Source organism: Miscanthus floridulus, chromosome 14 (assembly GCF_019320115.1).
Source record: "Miscanthus floridulus cultivar M001 chromosome 14, ASM1932011v1, whole genome shotgun sequence".
NCBI classification, from domain to species: Eukaryota; Viridiplantae; Streptophyta; class Magnoliopsida; order Poales; family Poaceae; genus Miscanthus; species Miscanthus floridulus.
The window spans coordinates 25,451,824-25,475,297 of NC_089593.1; the positions used below are offsets into that span (position 1 = coordinate 25,451,824).

At 44.5% G+C, this 23,474-nt stretch overlaps 1 protein-coding gene and 1 pseudogene across 1 annotated transcript; both read right to left on the reverse strand.

The window, feature by feature from the left end:
• Window positions 1–10,338: 10,338 nt before the first annotated feature.
• Window positions 10,339–11,118, reverse strand: LOC136503217 (uncharacterized). Its single transcript, XM_066498364.1, has one exon. It carries the CDS (start codon window positions 11,116–11,118, stop codon window positions 10,339–10,341), a length of 780 nt encoding a protein of 259 aa, XP_066354461.1.
• Window positions 11,119–20,855: 9,737 nt separating this feature from the next.
• On the reverse strand, window positions 20,856–23,040 carry LOC136503218 (uncharacterized; annotated as a pseudogene).
• Window positions 23,041–23,474: the final 434 nt, after the last annotated feature.

Genomic DNA, 23,474 nt, shown 5'->3' on the forward strand with positions numbered 1-23,474 from the left:
TGCTGCTAAGAATTCTGCTCCCTATATCTTTCCATGCCTAAGAAAATATGGAGATGCAAATGTATGAAGTATTTTACAGAGTTTAATAATTTTCTATTTTTAATATCAGTTTTTCTACAGGAACTCCACTTGAGAGTCAACATAATTCTTTGCCACGGTAAGATATCACTCTTTGTTCTCAGTCCTACAATTATACTGAGCCCAGCCGTGTCTAGCACCTTGAGCCCAGAAACTGAAGATTGGTAGCAACCGACTAAAAGAGGGAGTTTGCTGGCTTGCAAGAGCCTTATAATGTGCTACAATTGTACTAGAAGCAATTGCTTCTAAAGATCTCTGGATAGGTGAGTCGTTCTTTGGTAGTACACACTATATCTGAATCTTCATTGACCCTTTTATTCCCGGATTGCAAATTCTGTTCAGTTTAACTCGTACATTTGCATTAGGCGCTTTGAGGCTAACATTGGCACTAACAGTTTGTATCATGACATTTTTGTTTGTGTTCATCTTTAGTGGTCCAATTCTTGCTATGCTTCTGGAAAGACCTGATGCCATTGCACAATGGCAAACTTTGATTGGACCAACTGATGCAAGAAAGGCCAAAACATCTCATCCAAACAGGTTAAAAACTACTTATAATTTCTAGATTCATTGCAAAATGGATATACCAAAAAAAGTCAAAGCGACTTATAATTTGGAACGGAAGGAGTATAATTTTTTCCTTGAACCAGTTATGGGCTTGAATACATTTTAAATTGCATTACTCTATTCATTTTTCTTTTTTGTGGTCACCAACAGTATTCTTTGTCATTTCAGCATTAGAGCAATGTGTGGGCAGGACTCAGAGAAAAATTGTGTGCATGGTTCGGATTCACCGGAATCTGCAGCCAGGGAGATCTCTCTTTCTTAGGAGAAGCTGATTCTGGTTGGTTCCTTCACTAGTTTAGTTTCATACGGAAGTGTATACATCATGCCATAAAGTTTTCCGACCTTAATTTTTAATAATGCAGTAACTGTGAAACATGATGAGCTTTAGATATTACTTCATGTATATATGCCCTTCCTGCAGCTTGATATTACTTGCAGTATGTTGGAGGGACCTGTAATGGCTTTTGAAATTACTTCATGTATATGCAATTGTTAATTAGCAGTTGCTAATTAATTTGACGTGTCATGTATGATGTATATAAGACCCTGGCATTGAGAATTTTTTTTTTCAATTCATCATCACAGACATGTATAGATAAAATGCGTCTGTGATGAACCCCCCATCACATACGTGTATAGGCAAAACACGTCTGTCATGACCCCTCACGAACATATTGTCGAATTTGTGTGCGATGAGTTAAATGCAAAGCATTCGTGCTTTAGCCGAGTCCTTCAATTATATTCTAGTCTAATTTGTGTGTGATGACAAGATGAATTGCGTCTGATATGGCAAAATAAATTGTGAGTTGTTATCTGGATCGGACCCCAGCTCGGTGTTATGGAATTGTGTTTAAACGGAATGGTCAAATGTGGTCTCAAGAGAGAATAACTAGTTTTTCACAAAGTTGGCATTATATGAACAGACAAGACTATCTTAGGCATTTATCTTTTTGGAAATATTGTGGTCAGAGCGTTCAATCGTCCGGACGTTCCTATTCGCAAGCCACGACACCAGAGCAGCGGCTCAACAGTCGTATCCTCTCATTCACTCGCCTTTAACCATAGCCTGTTGTCTCCATTCTCCAGAAAGCTCTCCACCGCAGCGCCGCAACCGTGCTCCACCACGACCACGCTCTGCGGCGCCACCTCGTCGTTCTCCACAGCGTCCTTAGGCCCGTCCGCCGGCATCTCCACCACCAGAGCGCCGCCACCCACCTCCCTCCATCTCCATCGAGCCTCTTGCCCTTCGCGGCCTTCTCCAGCGCGCGAACCACCTTCTCCACCAGAGCGGTGACAGCTCGTGCCATATCTATCACGGCCTTCTCCACCGGAGCGGCAAACTCTACACCGGTGAACTCTACATGCCGACGAGCCTTGATTCTCCCACGTAGCAAGAAGATGTTCGCTGAAAGTGCATATTGCAAAAGTATGTTTCAAGTGTTTCAAATGTTTTAGAGGTTGCAAGTGTTTTATTTGGATGTTACGAAAATAGATTGAGATGTTGCACATGTTGCAATCGTTGTACACATGTTACCAGAGTTTATTCAAAATGTTTCATAGTTTCAGACGTATGTTGCAAGTGTCTTATCTGGATGTTGTATATACATACATGTTGCAAGCGTATGTTTTAAATATTTCAGGTGTCTCATACGTATGTTGCTAGTGTTTCACCTGCATGTTGCATATGTTTGCAATGGCTACACACGTGTTTTCAAGTTTTTTCTAGTGTTTTAAAAGTATTTCAGACGTATGTTACAAGTGTTTCAGTTGTTTTGGACGTATGTTGCAAGTGTTTTATATGGATGTTGCAAAAGTAGATCTGGTGTTGCACATGTTGCAATGGGACCCACCTACCACACTAATCCGTCTCAGCTGCTGGGGCGCCACCGTGGGTCACCGTACGGGCCCTGAGGCCGGCAGACGCATCCGCGATGCGCATCCACAAGCGGGGCAGGTGACTATGGCAAAACTATTCGAAATAACACACCTTCGGAGGCGCTCGTCTTCTGCTAGACACTAAGCACCCCAAAAGTTGGCTACATCGGACAATTCCATCGAGCACACCCCAAGGGAGAACTCGAACAATCCACATTTTACACCTAGAATCCAATAATGAGAACTAGTTTACAATACTTAGTCCATTTCATACAACAAGAGTCTCGAAAATATATTATTACAATACCAAGTTCAGAGTGCGGAATTTAAACAGCGGAATTGAAATAAACATCTAACGATAAGATACAAGGATTCGTCTGTGCCCACTAGAAGAATCCTCTACACAACAACCACTCCCCAAGCTACACCTGCAACAGGGGTAAGTAAATCCTAAGTATACAATGTACTCGCAAGACTTACTCGACTAGTGAGAATAATTTCCCGACTCTAAAGGATATGATAAATTTTATGGTTTGTTGGGTTTCCTTTTTGCAAAAAGCATTACTAGTAGTGAATCCTTATGTATGTATTTTGTTAGCTGTCATGATTACTTCATTAGCTAACCATTCTATGTAAGCATATGTTCTACTTTCAAGCAAGAGTTGAGTAATCAGACCCATTCATTCCCTTTCATCTTTTAGTTCTTACTACGGTGCTAGATCATAGCCAAGTCGTACCGTATCACATGGCGATTTACGAACCAATGTATCCCAGCTGGGTACCTCGAAACACATGCCCCGCTTGTACCCCAGGCACAAGCAAGACCAACCCACCACTCTCCAGTCAAGGGGTCTAGGTCCCCATCCAAACTTGGACTCCAAGCCACCACTCCTGAGTCCCGGACTCAGTGTGGTGCTTAGACCTTCATCATCCCCGCCTCCAATCAGTCGGTTCGAAAAGAGCCGGAACCCATGACAAGAGGGCAACCAGTCTTCCCACTCCCATAAGCAAGTATGTGTTCAGGATAATAAGTCTGTGACCTAACTATCGTCCATAGCAACGGACGGTCCTTAACCGACATAGACAGAGAAAACAATATAACCAAGCTATGCTCCATTGGCCGTGGGACATAACCAATTACACCCACCAATACCCGTACCATATCCCTACCCGGTCTCCATTTTCTTTCACCATTTTATCATGAGAGTAATAATAATAATCACCTATTGTGAGTAACGACATGTTACTCATGCTACCGATAGCCTAAGCATAGCAGCTACTCGACCTATGCTAGTAGGACTCATAGTTAGGTTTATCTATGCATGTAGTTTCAATATAAATCATGTAACATAAATGCACATCACATATATATATTCAGTGATTATTCAAAATAAGGGTTATGCACCGGGGCTTGCCTTGGGCAGGCGAAGTGTCAGCTAAGTCAGTCGTCAGTGGCTCCGAGTCTTCCTCCTGTACGAGAACCTCCTCCTCGTACTCCTCAATCACCTCCTTGTACTCCTGCTATCCTGTGGTCACGAACTCCACCAACTCGTTCTATACATGCATGCAATGACGATGCAACACTTAGCATTTATGCAACAGTAACTCTTAAAATAAGAATACACATACTAAGCTACTAAGCTAGCCCTAATGACTAAGGCACTAAGCTAACTATCATCTTTACCAAGCAAAGTGTTGGGTTCAACTAACAAACACCTAGCTTTACAAATAAAGGATATATCTTTATTTCTACTAATGATTTAATGTCTATTTAAAACAAAGAGCATTTAACTACCCTTATGTTTAGTCTATTTTAAAGCTACAAAAATTACTATGAGCACATAATAATACAATGAAGTTATCGTAAAAATTTTAGGACTAAAGCTAACACCAATTTACCACAAAAATTCCTACAATAATTCTCCTAACAATATTAAATATTTTCAAATGATTTAATAGCTCCTGGTATCAACATGTATATATATGAACTAAGTACATTAACAGATAGAGCACAATTTTAGGAACTTACCAAAATTTGTTTCACAATTTTTGGACACCTACATGATTTTATATGATTTACCAAAGATCAGCTCAAAAATTATATTAGAAAACTATTTCTAATTCCTTATGAAAAAGAAAAATGAATTCTCCCACGCGGCCCACGCGACGCAGCACGCGGCGGGAAACCCCACGCGCTGACATTTTTTGCCAAATAGACCTCGCACTTCTCCCGAATTACAACTAAGTACTAACACTATTTCCTCCTCTCTCATAACTTCTCACTTAACCCCCTGGCCTTTCCCTAATTCACCCGCGCACACCCCAACGACTCAGTGCACGGCGGCACGGTGAGCAGCGGCACTGAGCGCCTACGTCGGCCAACTGGGACCTGTGGGCCCACCTAATGGATCGATCACCGTCTCTGACCCGAGCGGCTATGCTAAGCGGTGGTGTAGGGTGACATGACTGGCTAGGGAAGGCTACAACGGCGTGCGGCCATCCGCAACAGCGACACCACTGTTCCGATGGGCTGGGGTAGCTACAGCCCTAATTGATTAGCGCGTGAGCGTCAGGAGGCTACCATGGACCAGGGTGAGGTGATAGTTGGGGCGGAAGATGACATAGGAAGGCTGGCCACGTGTGGCCTAGCCGTGCGGCGGCGCACCGCGGTGGCACAGTCGCGTTAGCGATGAAAGGGAGGCAGTAGCGCTCTGACTAAGGCGCGCAAGGTGGAGAGGGAGTCAAGGCGATGCTAGTGGTGCAAGTGAATTGGCCCAGGAGGGACGATGGGAGAGCTGCCCACACCCGTGGCCGGACATGGCCTTATCGGCACGGTGGTAGAACAAACTCCAAAATTGGAGCTCGACTGGGCACCATTCAAGACGGGGTGGGGGACAGGTAGCATGGTAGCTGTGTGACAGAGCCAACAACGCGATGAATCGACTTGAGGTGATCTTTCCTTGGCGAATTTAATGGCGTGGCTCGACGACGACAGTAGAGACAGAGAGACAGGGCACGACAGGTGGGCTTGGCTCGTCCTAGCCTTGGCGGGACGCGAGCGGTGCAATCAAGACACCCAATTGCAGGTGCTATAGACAAGGCGTGCGCGCGTCCGACCAGCGTGGCCCACGTGGCCACAGTGCCTTAAATGACATGGTGATGGTAGCTCAGCCACGTGCGCACGGCAGTGGCGGCCTTGAACTAGGACGGCAGCAATGTAGGATTACAGCGGACAGGCGCGGACACGACAAAGATGCAACGCCAGCGGCAGCGTCGCGATGCAAGGCTGGTCAGTAGGACGGTGATGCGATAGCAGTGCAGCGTGGCCATGGCGGCACCAATGGCAGCAGCGCGAGGCAGGGTAGCAAGGCGCGGGGCCAACAGCTCGTTGTGGCCAGCCTCGACCAAGCCTAGGCGGCCCGACCGACCCAGCGTGGCGGCACAAGGTGACCGCGTGAGACACGGCCATGTGCGTGGCGTGGGGAGGCCGCGTGGTGACCACGCACATGGTGTCAACCAACCCAAGACATGTGACGCGCATGAATTTTAATGTGCCCCAAATGACTAAACGATTGCTTCAGGAGCCAAACCATCTTCACCATGCTCAAGATGGCATATGAGACTACCAAATCGAGCTATAACACTACACCACGCTTTAACCCAATCTCTCAAAATAATTTGCTAATCATAGCAATATCTAGCTGTGCACAAGCTTGAAATTTTCCTAAGTTTTTTGAGTTGAACTCTATTTCAAATTGCATTTCTAAGCTATTGAAGATATTACTAAGCAATATTATTTTTCAACAGCAAGCAATTTATTGTGATCTACAAAGTTTGCACTTCCAACTTTATTTAAGTATCACACACATGTTCTACATTATTTTTGCTTAATAAAAATTGGTTTTAAACCCTACTTGATATGCATGAACTATCGAATTAACTTTCATTTAGCATTTTTATGATCATTTTGAGTTATAGAAATTGATCTACACACTTTATCACATGCATTAACACATAAACATGATGCTCATGATATGTTTTAATAATTGATTTAGGGTGTAACACTGAGGGTGTTACAACTCTCTCCCCCCTTAAACAAAATCTCGTCCTGAGATTTTGTGTGAGAGCCTAGTGTAGGAAAAAGGGGTAAGAGTGAGCTTTTAACATAAACTATTACCTTGATACAACGGGGAGAAGATGGGGATAATGCTCTAGAATATAACTCTCTAGCTCCCAAGTTGCTTCGTCCTCCGAATGGTTTTGCCACTGGACTTTATAAAATTTCACCACTTTGTTTATAGTAACTCTCCTTTTCATCCAAGATTTTAACAAGATGCTCAATATAAGAAAGATCAGGTTGGAGAGGGAGTTCTTCAATTTCCACCACTTCCTTAGGAACTTGTACACACTTCTTTAATTGGAAAACATGAAAGACATTATGTACTGCTGACAAGATATCTAGAAGTTGGAGACGATAAGCAACTGAACCACATCATTCCAAAACTTTATAAGGTACGACATAACGAGGAGCTAACTTTCCACGGACTCTGAACTGATGCACACCTATCATCGGGGATACCTTTAGGTACACATGGTCACCAACTTCAAACTGCAAGGGTCTTCTTCGCTTGTCTGCATAAGTTTTCTGATGATTCTAATCTGCCTTCAAATGACTCTGAATAACACTAACTTGCTCTTGAGCTTCCTTGATAAAATTAGGTCCAAAATAACCATGATCACCCACTTCAACCCAGTTAAGAGGTGTTCTACATTTCTTGCCATACAGGGCCTCAAAAGGTGCCATATGAATGCTTTCTTGATAACTATTGTTATAAGAAAACTCAGCTAGAGTCAAGCATTTGTCCCACCTCTCTGAAAAAGAGATGACATAAGCCCTCAACATATCCTCAAGTACCTGATTGACTCTTTCTGTCTGACCGTCAGTTTGTAGATGATAAGCTGAACTTTTGAGGAGACTAGTACCATGATATTTCTGAAGTTGCTCCCAGAAATGAGAGACAAAGACTAACCCTCTATCGGAAACAATGGTAAGAGGAACTCCATGTAGGGTCACAACCCGATCAAAATACAACTTGGCATACTTCTTGGTTGAATACCTTGTATCCACTGAGAGAAAATGAGCGTACTTGGTAAGGCGATCCACAATGACCCAAATAGAGTCATACCCCTTTGCCGTGCGGGGCAAACCCACAACAAAGTCCATAGAAATATCCTCCCATTTCCAAATAGAGATAGGCAAGGGCTATAGAAATCCAGGCGTACGCATATGGTCCGTCTTAACCCTTCCACAAATGTCACATTCTGAGATGTATTTGGTAATGTCCTGTTTCATATTTGGCCACTGATACAAGTGATGCAAATCATGATACATCTTATTACTTCCTGGATGGATGGATAACTTGGAGCTATGAGCTTCATCCAAAATGTTTCTCTTAAGCTCCTCACTTGACAGAACAACCAATCTGTTCTTGAACCTCACTACACCTTGATCATCAATACTAAAATGTGGACCACGTTCTTCGGCGATTAACTTCTTAATGTGAGGAATTCCTTAAGTATCTTGCCTTTGCTCAATAATAATTTGCTCAAGTAGATCTGAGACTAGAGCAATATGAGCTAGCACCTCTGCATGGTTGAGAGACAAAGGAGTTTCTTCAACTTGATACTACTTTCATCTCAAAGCATCAGCTACTACATTAGCTTTTCTAGGATGGTAATGAACCTCCAAATTATAATCCTTGATTAGCTCCAGCCATCTCCGTTGCCTCATGTTCAGCTCGGACTGAGTGAAAATATCTTTGATGCTCTTGTGATCCGTATAAATATGTACTTTATTTCCTAACAAATAATGCCTCTAAATTTTTAGAGCGTGCACAACTGCAGCCATCTCTAAATCATGGGTGGGATAATTCAACTTGTGCTTTTTCAGCTGACGTGAAGCATAAGCTATCACACGTCCATCCTGCATAAGCACGCATCCTAATCCAGTCCTTGAGGCATCACAATACACATCAAATGGCATGTCAATATCTTGTTGGGCGAGAACAGGAGCAGTGGTAAGAAAGTGCTTCTGAGCTTGGAAAGCTTCTTCACAAGCTGGACTCCATACAAACTTGACATCTTTCTGGAGCAACTTGGTCATTGGTTGGGCTATTTTGGAGAAGTCAGGAATGAAGCACCAATAATAACCAGCAAGACCAAGGAACTAATGGATCTGATGCACTAACTTTGGAGACTTCTAATTTAACACATCCTGCACCTTACTTGGGTCCATAGAGATACCCTCAGGTGTCAGAATATGTCCCAAAAACTGCACTCGATCTAACTAAAACTCACACTTGCTGAATTTAGCATACAGCTTGTGTTCCCTTAACCGAGTCAATACTATCCGAAGATGTTGTGCATGCTCTTCATTGTTCTTGGAGTATATCAAAATATCATCAATGAACACCACTACAAACTTGTCCAACTCTGGCATAAAGACTGAATTCATGAGGTACATGAAGAATGCAGGAGCATTGGTGAGACCAAAAGACATGACTCGGTACTCATAAAGCCCATACCTAGTAGAGAAAGCTATTTTTGATATATCTTGTGGTCTGATCTTAATTTGATGATAACTCGAATGAAGATCAATCTTAGAAACACCTTTGCACCAGCCAACTGATCGAACAAAGTATCAATATGAGGCAAGGGATACTTGTCCTTAATGGTTACTGTATTGAGAGGGCGGTAATCCACACACATCCAAAGAGTGTCGTCCTTCTTCTTTACAAAAATAGCTAGGCAACCCCATGATGAAGAGCTAGGATGGATAAAGCCCTTCTCCAATAATTTCTCTAATCGCTTCTTCATTTCTGCTAGTTCTTTAGGAGCCATGTGGTAGGGACGCTGTGAAATAGGAGCAATGCTAGGTTCTAATTCAATAGTAAACTCCACGTCCCTATTCGATGGCAACCCAGGTAGATCTTTAGGAAAGACATCTGGAAACTCACATACCACATGAATAGAAGCAAGATCAAGAGAACCTTCAACATGAGCAACAACTGGTAAGGCTGGATCTGAGGGCATAAGGTGAGACATCCTATCCTTGGAAGAAGGAAGTCGTAACTCAACAACTCTCTGCTTAAGGTTCAAGACTACTCCATAAACTCGCAACCAGTTCATGACCAGAATTGCATCTATGCCTTACCTAGACAGCACCATGAACTAGAGGAGGTAAGTGTGAGTGTATAGCACTAATCTAACTGTGTCCATCCAAGTATTAACGCACAACTACGCACCCAAAGTACTGATTCTATAGGCAATAGGAATAGCCATAAGAGATATATTGTGCCTCTGTACAAACCCCATGCTCATGAATGAATGTGATGCACTAGAATCAAACAACACATATGCTGGGTGGGAATCAATGGTAAACATACCAGCCATCACAGGTTCATTCTGCAAAATCTCCTCAGCCTGAGTGAAGTTGACTTGTCCAGAGCGGCTTATGGGCACCTTCTTCTTGATAATCGTCCTCTTGACCAGATGAGAGTTGGCTGAAGGCTGGGAAGACTGCGCAAGCTGGTTCTATGGACACTCTCGAGCATAGTGGCCCTCCTTGCCATACTTGAAACAAACACCCGGCTTGTTCCCCTGTCCCTGATGAGGCAGAACTTGCTGTCCCTGAGCATGCTGCACCTGCTGAGTAGGTGCATAGTACTAAGTGGGAGGTGCCTGGTGAGTCTGTTGAGTCTGGTGAGATGACTGTCCACCCGAAGAGTGATAGGACACCCTCCTCACAACCTGTATGTTCTAAGCCTGTGCATGACTAGAAGATCCAGTGGTCACCTGCTTGCGCTTCCACTCCGCCTGAGAATCACACTGAAGTCCCTCCATAGCAATGGCTACATTCATCAAAGCACCAAAAGTCTGATATCCCCCAGTGTATAGCTCATTTTGCAAGATGTAAGAGAGGCCGTGGTAGAAATGGTCCATCTTCTTCTCATCAGTGTCTACATGGGTCCCAGTATACTGTGCAAGATGGTTGAACTTGTTCACATAATCCATCATAGTCATACTCCCTTGCTTTAGATCTAGGAACTCAGTCAACTTCCTATTTAGCAAACTAGCGGGAATATAGTACTCACGAAGAGCAGTGGTAAACTCATGCCAAGTCACACGATGGTTCACTGGCTGCATGGCATTGAAAGTATCCCACCACGCACTAGCAGACCCCAGAAGTTGTTGTGCGGCAAAGCACACCTTCTGCTCTTCAGTCAGAGTGAGCAGTTGAAACTTCTGCTCCAGAATACAAAGCCAATGCTCTGCATCCAGAGGTTCAACAGTTGGCGTGAACGGGGGCGGGTGTGTCTTCAGGAAGTCTTGGTAGGAATAGGGCCCCGTGGCAGCGTAGGCACAACCCCCGTTCCCGCCGTTGCCATCGGGGCCTCCACGGGCGAAGCCACCAATAGCCTGGGCAAGCATCTCCAAGGCACGGGCAGACTCACGCCGAGTAGCCAGCATCTCCGCCATCATCTTCGCATGGTCATCGGAGGTGGTGGTGGCAGGGGAGGAACCAGAGTGGGGCCTCATGGCTGTTCCCATTGGTGTTGCCATTTTCCTCACCGTGACCGTTATCACCCTAGTCTTCCCCAGCGCTGGTACTCCCCCGACCCGACCTCAGGTTCATCTATATACAGATAAGAACCAACCATTAGGGACAACCCTCCAGATTAGGAACAAGAGACTTAGAGAAATGATAAAGTTTTTATTAAAGCACTCTTTTTTGGTTATCCTATCAATTCACTAATCCAAATTATACGTGTGGGGGGAGTTTAGTTTAAGCATGATTCTCTTTTCATGATGCATGCATCGGCCTACCCATTCACTCAAGCCAGAATATAGCGGCATTCGCAAAAAAAATTTGGCACATCGCACACTCACCGCTTGCTAAACAATTCTTACACAGTGTATGTTACTGTACCTATAGAAAATTGATTAGATAAAACCAGTGCCGCTATCCTAGATAGACCATATTGCTATGGCATATACTTATTTATATAATTTTATCACATCCTACTTTTCGCAAATCTTTTGTTGGTCAAATTTTAGGTTTTGAAAAGAATTTTTAAACTCGTAGACACATTATTGGTTTTGATACCACCTGTGGCAGAATCGTCTGAAATAACATACCTTCGGAGGTGCTTGTCTTCCGCTAGACACTAAGCACCCCAAAAGTTGGCTACCTCGGACAGTTCCATCGAGCACACCCCAAGGGAGAACTCGAACAATCCACGTTTTACACTCAGAATCCAATAATAAGAACGAGTTTACAATACTTAGTCCATTTCATACAACAAGAGTCTCAAAAATACATTATTACAACACCAAGTTTAGAGTACAGAATTTAAACAGCGGAATTGAAATAAATATCTAATGATAAGATACACGGACCTGTCTATGCCTACCAGAAGAATCCTCCACACAACAACCACTCCTCAAGCTGCACCTGCAATAGGGGTAAATAAACCCTGAGTACACAACGTACTCGCAAGACTTACCCGACTAGTGAGAATAATTTCTCAACTCCAAAGGATATGATAAGCTTTATGGTTTGCTGGGTTTTCTTTTTGCGAAAAGTATTACTAGTAGTGAATCTTTATGTATGTGTTTTATTAGCAGTCATGATTAGTTCCATCTACGTGGCATGGGCAGGCCACGCGATGACTGTGCACATGGCGTCAAGCAACCTGAGACATGTGACACGCATGAATTTTAAAGCACCCCAAACAACTAAATGGTTGCTTCAGGAGCCAAACCATTTTCACCATGCTCAAGATGACATATGAGACTACCAAATCGAGCTATAACACTACACCACCCTTTAACCCAATCTCTTAAAATAATTTGCTAAACATAGCAATGTCTAGCTGTGCACAAGCTTGAAATTTTCCTAAGTTTTTTGAGTTGAACTCCATTTCAACTTGCATTTCTAAGCTATTGAAAATATTACTAAGCAATATTATTTTTCAATAGCAAGCATTTTATTGTCATCTACAAAGTTTGCACTTCCAACTTTATTTCAGGATCACACACATGTTCTATAGTATTTTTGCTTAATAAAAATTGGTTTTAAACCCTACTTGGTATGCATGAACTATCGAATTAACTTTCGTTTAACATTTTTATTGATCATTTTGAGTTACAGAAATTGATCTACACACTTTATCACATGCATTAACACATAAACATGATGCTTAATTGATTTAGGGTGTAACACTGAGGGTGTTATAGTGACTGGGACCCACGCAAGCGTGGACGCGTGGTGGTCAGGCGAAGCAAAGCAAGTGCGATGATAGGGCGGGAAGAAGCGTGGGATCCATGCGAGGGGGCGCACAAAAACAGGCGTCTCCGCTCCTTACGCATGTGGCACCGTCTAGCTCTAGCACTCCGAAACAAACGTCTAGGCGCTAGCATGTCCGTTATATATATACTAGCCACTGCTGCCCGTGCTTCGCTGCAGGTGATGTGTTTGGTATAGGAAAAATCTTGAGAAATATGGTTGATATGTCTAATATGTTTTCTCATCACGTTGCTATGAAAGATTGGTCTATTTGGTACATTAAATGGAAAAATATGGGAAGGAAAGGTAACATAGTTTTTTTCATTACAATGTTGTAAACGAACATAGAGGTTGGTTGTCATAACATGGTGCCTGTTCTAGGCCAGCAAATCAATGACATGTTAGTGGAAAGAAGTATTTGATGGAGTCTGGCTCAAGCAACTAACACCTTAGATTCAAAGCACAACATTGGCTAGGATTACATTATAGGTGAAAAGAGCAAAAACTACAACACAAGTACGTCTCCTAACATGAGGGTTTACAAAAGAGTGAATTAGGATTCACTCCCCTTAGGAGAAACTACAACACATTTCGTAAATTTGGAATTACACAAAAGATTCCACGACGTCGAACACCAAATTACACCGGGATTTAAAGTTACATGGTTAAGAGCAACCTAGTATAACCAAGGCTTACTCCAGAAGTCGGGATAGACGAGGGCAATGGAGAAACAACAAGATAATGATTATCCAAAACATGGCGTATGACCAACAGATCCAGAAACAGGAGACTGAAAAGTCAAACATCGTGAACCCTAAGACCAAACTAACCAAGGGTAGACTTGAACTTCTTCGAAAACCAGATCCCTTCTCAGATTACACCAACACCTCTGTCAGACGAACCTAGTTCCACAACGATGACTGGATCTCGTGGCTCTGCTTCGGATTCGAGAGGGATGGGGATGAAGAAAAGAGCAAGGACCAAGGGCATCTTATAGTGGTGAACGGGGATGGGGCGCAGCGCACCGGAAGTGGAGACGGCATGGATGGGATACACTGCCGGTTCATGCCGTGGGTATAAAGTTGGCCATGGCGCGCTCCCTGCTCAAGCGAGCGAAGGGGGGAATAAAGAGAGGAGAGAGAGGGTTTGCTCGACGAGGGAGGCTTGCGGGCGGCCGTGTCCCCAAAAGAAAAAGGGGGTCCGGTACGGGGATGAGGGCGAGGATCAAGAGCGGACCAGAGGCCGGGAAAAGGAGAAGCGCACAGTTCACGAGGATGGCGAGTGCGGCACGATGTCGCGGACATGCGAGGATAGGGTGCTAATGGGCCCGACACCGACGGCGTCCGCGGTGCACGCGGTGACAGCGACCCAGCGTGCGTAACGTGGTCGAGCTGGGCACAGTGGTTGGGACTTGACATTCACTCAGGCTTTTCTAAGCACTCCCTACTACCCAAGGCTAACTTTTTCTAGGTGTTCTTCTTTTCTTCCCTTCCTTGTCCACATGTGCGCCAACCTTTGTATGAAGTGAGATGGCAACATACATGCTTCCTCCGAAACCACCTCCTCTTGTTTACTTTGAGAGAACACTATTTCATCAACCCGTTGTGGATTTCCTGTTCAAACACCCGAATATTTGTATCAAAAGTGGTATTGCGGTGTAGCTTGGTAAAGATACTTGGTCAACAACCTCGATACCAGTGCCTGCCGAGCAGCGTCACCATGTGGTAGCTGTTCACACAGGGGCCCTCGGTTTCGTCATGGCACCATAAGCTTTTAACAAGGCAACTACTACCAACTTACACGCAATGAAGACGGTGGGGTCATAGACCACAGAATCAGAGGAGTATTGCAAGGGAAGATTCAAACAACAAGGGTTCCTTTCGCAACAAGGGACAAGGACTTCAAATCCAACAACGGATTTGATTTAAAGAGATTCAAGTGTTCTGCTGGGACATCCACAATTAGTCGATACAGTGTCCTATGGTATCAATCACGGCTAGTCGATAACTACTGATGTTATAGTATGGGCTGTACCAAGCTACTCACAGAAAATACTGACAAATACTTGAAGATACTAATAAATACTCAAAGGTGCTAGCAACTACTGAAGCTATAATATTAGATGTACCAAGCTAGTGACAAAAACTTAAATATACCGACAAAATACTTGATGAGTTTAATTTAATATAAAAAATGATTTCCATTTAATATGCATGCATGTCTATACGTAGACACATGCAACAAGCGACATGCAAAAAATCTAAACAAAACGACATGCAGCAGGGGGGTTTTAGGTGGACGGAGCTGATTCGGATTTGCGTGTGGGGGCCGCAGCGCCGAGTCAGACTGTGTCCGCGCGGGTGGGAGACGTGGGTGCGACTGGGGCCCGCGTGGACAACACGACGTTACCTTTTCCGCTTTTCATAGTGTGGCGTTCCACCGCGTGCGAAGGAGAGGGAGTACGGCTTGGGCACGCGGGGACGGGTCGGGCGCGAGGAGTGCGGGGCGCGTTTATATAGGCAGCAGTTGGAGGAGGAACGAACGTCTCTGCCAGCATGATACAGATGCAAGTCAAGATGGCAACGGGTACCTAAAACCTGAGTACCCGACGGGTTTTACCCGATAAGGAGACGGGTATGAAAGACATTTTGCACCCGCGGGTACGTTATTGGACGGATTCTTGTACCCATCGGGTATGCGGGTACGGGTGTGGGTGTATACTACCCATACCCGCATACCCACGGGTAAAAAAAAACCCACATAAATAATATCCAACATCTGCAATTTTAGCTCATATAAGCATATAGCCCATATTTAGCCCATATAAGCATATGAGTATATATATTCTAGAACTCCCTCAAACCCTAATCCTCATCCTCACTCCACTCCACCAGCCCATATTTCTGTTTTGCTGCTCTATTGTTGATTTGTTTTGCTGGAAGCTATTATATTTTGGTGTGTGAACTCGGGTATATTGTCAGGTAAGAATTAACCGTCGGGTAAGAATTACCCGTCGGGTGCGGGTATGGAATGAATTTTCTACCCGCCTACGGGTACGGGTAACCCGACGGGTAAGATTTTGATCTGGCGGGTGCGGGTACGGGTAGCCTGTACCCATCGGGTACGTACCCGTTGCCATCTTGAGATGCAAGTATGGTAGCCATATTAATGGTGACCAACCCTAACCATCGAACACCTTGGGGGCAACGTGCACGCAGCCCAAGACGTCTCGGGAGCAACGTGCACGCAACCCAAGCTATCTCTTAGATGCATGAATGCATGTGTAAGTACAAATGTTCCTGCTTGGCCGGTGAATTGTTTTTATCCGATGGTAAGAAAGAGAAACATTAAATGTGTCTACCTGCCCGACTTATTTTTATAGGAGGCATTAAATGTGTCGAGCTGCTTTCGACCCACCCTACGTAGGCGAAGATGGCCAATGCTTTTAAATTTACTGAGTGAATTTCTGGATAGCTTAGGGAGGCACTCGTGCATGCATGAAAATTTATTCATTAATGTAAAAGGAGGAGGCACATGTAAATTCCTCCTGTCATAGCTACTTTTTTATGTAAAAGACACGTGAAAGCACAGTGATATAATTTCCCCTACCGTAGTAAATTTTTGCATGCAAAGTACACCTACAGTTTATTGTGTCCTTGCATGCATGGTCATTTAATTTTTCATCTACTTCATTGAATGCGTCCACTTGCTTCATATATCCACTGCGCTATGCTCGGTGGGGCATTGCTCGCTCCGTCCACTTGCAGCAATCCAGTTTTTTTATGAACTTTTCCTTCAGTAGATGCTGGCTTCAATTTCTCAAACATCTACACATGGACAAGAATCATAAGTTTCTTACACTGTTTTGTGTACAGGCACCAAATTTCAGTAAAAAATGCAGTATTTAGTCAATGCACTAGACAAACAAGTTCACGAAATTGCATATACTGAGCGTCTAGCTATACTCATAGCTCTATTCTCTACAGTCTATCACCAAGTTACTGTAAAAAGAAAATTGTTTTTCAGTAAAAATGTTTATATTGTTTCCCAGCTCATGGCGAAGAACACCCTAGGAGTAGAACTGATCATCATGGTGGCATGGATGTATGTCTTGTAAAATTTCACCAAGAACTAGATGCTATGAATTTCGTACTAACCACTTGTTCATCCAGACAATTTATTAAATTTGCAAAGACTGCAGCAACATGTACAGAACAAAATCGGACAAATACATAGTAAGGTACTGCACCTACTCACTTGGTGTTGCACAAGCATTTGTTGCCTGCAGGTTTAAGCTTGTTGTGGACGTTCTCGACTGGGAAAGATTCCCCTCACACTTGTAGAACTCCAGCTCCTTATTCAGAATCTTCTGTGGAACCTAAGATACCATGAGTACATGAAACTCTGTTAAATGTACATGTAGTTTTAGATTTCTAAACTGACGAGATTAGCAAGGAAATGCACATTGATTGACATTCCAATGTGATATTAGAATCTTAGCCCTGTTTCTACTTATCCACACTAAACCACAACCTAATGAGAAGTAATCTTTAACCCAATCAACTCAAATGCCCCATTTCTAAGATAAAGATATGTTTGTACATAATTGTAGTAGGTCACTCCTTTTTTTCCTTGTTTAAATTGATCAGATATAACTTAATTTTAAACCTGCTCACTTGGTGTTTCACAAGCATTTGTTGCCTGCAGGATGGATTCCTATTATTAATCTTATACCTCTAGCTGAAATTGCACACATTGTTTAGACATATAGAGCAGGTTAACAAGTATCCTAGTCACACTAAAGGGATAACTAAGCAAAGTACTGAAAAAATACCTTATCTGAATTTTTTTGGATCAAATACCTCATCTAATTTTTTAGACGAAATACCTTATCTGAATTAACTTAGATGATACATATATAACCAGCCCCAAATCTATCGCTCGAGAAACACATGCTTCAACAGTTATGAAAATCCATCTTTGCACTAGAGCATTTGAGAAAATAGGTTATGTGTGTGCGCAACAGACAAACCTGAGGTGTCCTGGGCTGCTGTCCTAGAACTCAGCGACCACACATGCTGCGCCATTGCCACTGGGGAAGCCCACAGGCGTCCATCTTCACGAGGAAGAGTCCCTTGTGTGCACATGGTAAATCCATCTTTGCAGTAGAGCATTTGAACACACACTTATCACAATGTATTTGAAGAAACATGATAAAATTCTATACTAGTCCAAATATGACTCCTACACATGATCATGCAATGACAGGAATAAGAAAAACAATTGCACAAAAAGTGGCATCTTCACCTTAGATAGAGCAATCCAGTTTTTTTTTTTTTGTTCTGTACTTTTTCTTCGGTAGATGCTGGCTCCAATTTTTCAAACAACTATACAATGTACAAAAATGATTAAGTTTCTTACACTGTTTTTATGTACAGGCACCAAATTTTAGTAAAAAGAATGCAATATTTAGGAATCGTATTGCTCACACACATCTTTTCAGAGATTCGAAGTCAAATAAATTTTCCTGCTCACGTACATTGACTAGAGAACATTCTATTGTCTAGCAAAACTGGAAAAATCAGAGACCCTTCCTATTTTTGCTTGTAAGTGTTGTGTGGTACCAAGACTTTCAGGTTGGAACAAAAAGTTGTTCTTTCATGGCACAATACTCCTACACATCAATCAAGCATCTGTTCCTTCATGGCACAAGAAAGTTGTTGTCGTTCATGGCAAAAATATATTGCTACTAAATTCAACAACAAATCAATATGTGTATAAAGTTTTGACTTGCATATCCCAATGCTCCAACAATTCAACAAAAAAGGTTAGTTGCATCTACTAAATATCTAGCAGATCTGAGGGAGACAACAGCAGGGCTCACCATTGAATAGGACCAGCAGCACTAACGCCGTGCAGACCTGGAGACGACACGCTGAGGCCTGGTCGGAGGGCTTAGCAGCACCAACACCGTGTGGCCTGGACGGACGAGCTCTGCCCCGGCATGGACCATAGACGCGGGGGCGATGGTGGGATCTGGGATGCGACGGGCCGGAGCAGTAGTGTCGCCGGGTTGGTCCGGTAGCGAACAACCTCCTCCCCCCCCCCCCCCCCCCCCCTTGTGCCTCATCTATGGGATGCGCGGTGGCGACGTTCACAGATGTGGATCTGGGCGCCCCCGCTGGTGGAGATGCGATGCGACTTCTTCTGCCGGTGGAGGCGCCGTTGCGTGGGGCTAGGGCGGAGAGCCGCTGTGGTCCACAGCGCAGGTGGGAGGAGGCGACCTTGGCGGCGGTCGCTTGATAGCACCCCGTCCCGCCGCGGCTTTGCGCTGCGCCGCACCTCCTGCTCCCACGCCGAGCCCCACCCGTACGACGACGATGACCCCGAGCCTACCAGGCTCCGGTGCGAGTGCCGAGACCGCGGCGAGGAGGAAGAGGAGGAGGAGCCGGAGCTGGACGCGCGCAACACGGAGAGGCTGAAGGAGTGGGAGAGCAGGGACGGGTAGTGCACAGCGAAGAGGACGACGAGCGCGAGCGTGGCGAGCACGGTGGCGCGGAAGAGCAGGTGCGACGATACCGACACAAGCAGCTTGGCGCCCACCGCGCGCCACAGCAGCAACGCCGCCTCCGCCTCCGCGTGGGAGCCCGGCATTGCTGAGGCCATGATGCCGGGACGCTGCGCCGCCGCGCTGCGCGCTCGGCCCACACCGCTGGGCCACCACGCCCGCTGTGCGCTCGCCCCGCGCCACCTCCACGTGGGGCCTGCCCTAGGTGAGGCCGCACGCCGGGGCCGCTGGAGCCTCCGCCGGATCTGTCCATTCGTATGCCCGCACCGCAAAGAAGAGAGAGAGGGAGGAGCAGTGTGGTAGAGAGTGGAGCCAGGGAGAAGCGAGTGGAGAGGCAGATATTTTTCAGCCAGCCCAAGCAAAGATTGACTATGAAGGCTGCCTTTATCTGAGATGGGTCGACTCACCATAGTTTATATTGTCCTTACATGCATGGCCATTCAATTTTTCATCTACTTCATTGAATGTGTGCACTTGCTTCATCTATCCATTGCCGAATGTACGGAGAAAGACTGGTTGTGACGCGCTTCATCTGAGTCGTGAAATTTCGATCTAACGGACCAACTAAATAGAACATATGTGGACACTCTGGGAGGCTGCCCATTCAGCGCGCCATAAATCTTTAATATATATATATATATATATATATATATATATATATATATATATATATATATATATATATATATATATATATATATATATATATATATATATATATATATATATATATATATATATATATATATATATATATACTATACGATTGTCGTTTTTGTTATAAAAAAAGCAACAGTACATATCAAAGAGATAAATCAAGATCGAATATTGAACAAGAGGTGAAAGGTATACTCCCAAGTCCCACTTGTATTCTAAAATCTGAATTGAACTGGACGTCTGGACGAAGGGCCTGCTAGGCTGCTACCATATTTCACTCTTCAGTTTTGGACGGGTCCAATGAAATACTCTCTCCGTTCCAAACACAAGTTGTCATGGGATGCGTGTAGATCAAATTTTTTAAACTTTGATAAGATTTGTAAATAATGTGTGCAACATTTATATTTTCAAATAAGTTTATTATAAAAATATATTCAACGATCTAATGATACTAATTATATATTATAAATATTAATATTCTTTGGTATTTGATCGAAGTTAAAAGTGTTTGACTTTTTGAGAAGTAAGAATGATACCTATTTTGGAACAGAGGGAGTACGTAAACACAAGATACATTTCGAGCTCTTTCATCTCTTTATTTATGCGTTTAACGAAGCATATAAGACGGCATATATAGATCTAAGTGACATATGAGCTTTACACTACCAGACCCTATATAATTAGGCATAGATCTTTCTCAAATCAAGCACTGCGATTTAGTAGAATATATATGCATGGAACAAATCGTCATGAACACTATTCAAAGCCAAAAGCACTACCACACACCATGCATATATCAGGTCACAAGCACATTGATTAAGTTATTACGATGAAGAAGATGCAAAGTGCCAGAACGGTTCAGTCCATTCCATCCAAAGCAATACCATGGTGTTATGATCTGATCTGACAACAAGCTGATCGATCATGGAAGATATGACCAGGCGAGGCGACCAACAAATGCAGCCTTGTCGACCCAATCTGAAGGTAACGTTCGCTTCTGTGGGCCGACCTGGCTGGAAACTTCATCTCGTTCTCAAAACGAGCGCTGCTGCTGCTGCTGCTCTCGGGAGCGTCGGCGTCCCCTAGCTGCACGGCCTTAAAGCGAAAGTTGAACTGCCCCTGCTCCTCCACAACAACGACGCGGCGCAGCAATTCAACTGTCCCGTCCTCGGAGACAGACACCCTGTGGCCTCGGGAGTCGAACAGCACGGCGACGTCGTCGCCGCCGCCGATACTCGTGGTGAAAGCAGTGAGGCGCGCGCTGAGGACTGAGGTTGCCTGACCCCTTGACGATCCGGGCGGTGACGGTGGCCTCGATGGAGCGCTTGAGGTGCGCGAACCTCACCTCCACCGTGCTGCGCTTGCTTGAGAGCACCTGTGTCAGGGCGTAGCTGACTTTGCCTTTGTAAGAAAGGTTTCTGTATCCGGTGACGTCCAGGTACAGAATGGCGTCGTCTTCAGATGATGAGCTCGTCCCTTTGCCCTGCTGCTTCTGCTTCACCTTGAGGTCGATCTCGAAAACAGGCTTGCCCCACAGCAGGATCGCGCGGCTAGGGCCTCTGAGTTCCAAGAGTGAATCCTGCATGCGCGCACGCACAAATTAAAGGCAGTGAATTTCAAGTGCATTTAGGATCCCCATTCCCTTTTGCTACTTAATTATTTTCATTCATCTGCAGGTGCATTAGAAAATTAGAACTGAAGGCCTTTTGGATGAATTACAGTGAAACTACAAAGAATGGTAGGATGAAATGACGAATGTACGAATGCGCACATATACAGAGCAGTGGTGGACACATTCTGACCTCGCATCAAGGATTAAAGGGGATAAGTAACCGAGTTTCACCAATTAACTTGACTTCCAGTCAAGTATGCTTTTTTGAAAACTTCGTTACCATGCATCAATCAAGGATTAAAAGAGAACTAAAAACACAGATGTTTGCACATGCCTGGGGTGAGCTGAGGGTCTGGCACTCGTTCCTTCCGCGACGGAAGAGGTAGTTGTGTTTGTGATCCAGGGAATCGCGCACGGCGACATCACCATAGACATCCAGTGGCCATTGGAGACCAGCTTTGATCTCAGTCACCTTGACGAAGTAGACCTCCATAGTGTTGCAAGGCCCAGCAGAGGTTGGCAGCACTAATGGCCCGTCTGTGTAGCGCATGGGACCATACGCCGCTGATTAATTAGAAAAAAAAAAACAGGGCACGTATTTGTCAGTCCAGTCTCCAGTGAGTCATGCATCATGTGGGAGTAGGATATGGGACTAAAATCCTTTCCTGTTGTTCTTCTGTCTATGCACATTTGATATGGGATTACAAGGCACATTTGATACGGGTTTGAAAAGCAACACAGGATTTCAGCAAACGTGTAGTCGCCAGCATTTTAAGGGCACGTTGGCTTCGCTGAAAAACCATGGCTGAAAGTAATGTTAGCTGATTTGTTGTGGGAGAAAAATATTGTTCGTTCGTTGAAATAGTACGTCTCATAAGACAAGCAAACACTGTGCGTTCGTTGAAAAACACTGTCTATCTATAAGCATCGAAAAATGTGCTGAATTGTGTACGGCCAGTTTCAGCAAATTCACCATGAAAAGAGAAGAGTAGAAGACGAGGAACGGTGAGCGAGAGGGATTGTGAGTGAATACGTACTCTCCGCGTCGAAGGACCAGGTGTCGCCGTGGCCAGCCATCATGAGCCGCCAATTCTTCCGGTGCACTTCCCAACCACGACACACCGCCTCGTCGCCGTCCTCCTCCTCCTCCTCCTCAGCCTCCTCGCCGCCGTCGTCCATCGAGATCCCAATAGCGCTGTCGTGGTCGTTGTTGCCCTGGCGCTGCCTCTTGGTGTCGCCGCCGCTAGCCACTTCACCCGCAACCTTCTCCGGATCCGATCTCCTGTGGCCGTCGTCGTTCCCACACAGCTTCGACGACTCCAGATCCACGTCCATCTCCCGCCACCGCCACAACGCCGACAACACGGCTACCGAGAAGGTCGTGTTTGATCAAGCAATTTCATTCGTTTCTGCCTTTTTCTTAAATCTTAAAACAAAAGCATTAAGCCCTAGTTCTACCCCAAAATCTCAAAAAATGCTACAGTACCTGTCACATCGAATGTTTGCGGCCCGTGCATGGAGCATTAAATGTAGACGGAAAAAAAAACTAATTGCACAGTTTGGTGGGAAATTGCGAGACGAACGTTTTGAGCCTAATTAGTCCATGTTTGAACACTAATTGTCAAATAAAAACGAAGGTGCTACAGTAGCCCCAAATTACAACTTCCTGGAACTAAACAAGGGCTAATGTTTCAAATTAGGTTTTTTAGAAATTAACTCTTTTTACATGGAAAGACATGGAGTGAGAAATTATTATGGTCAACTCACAA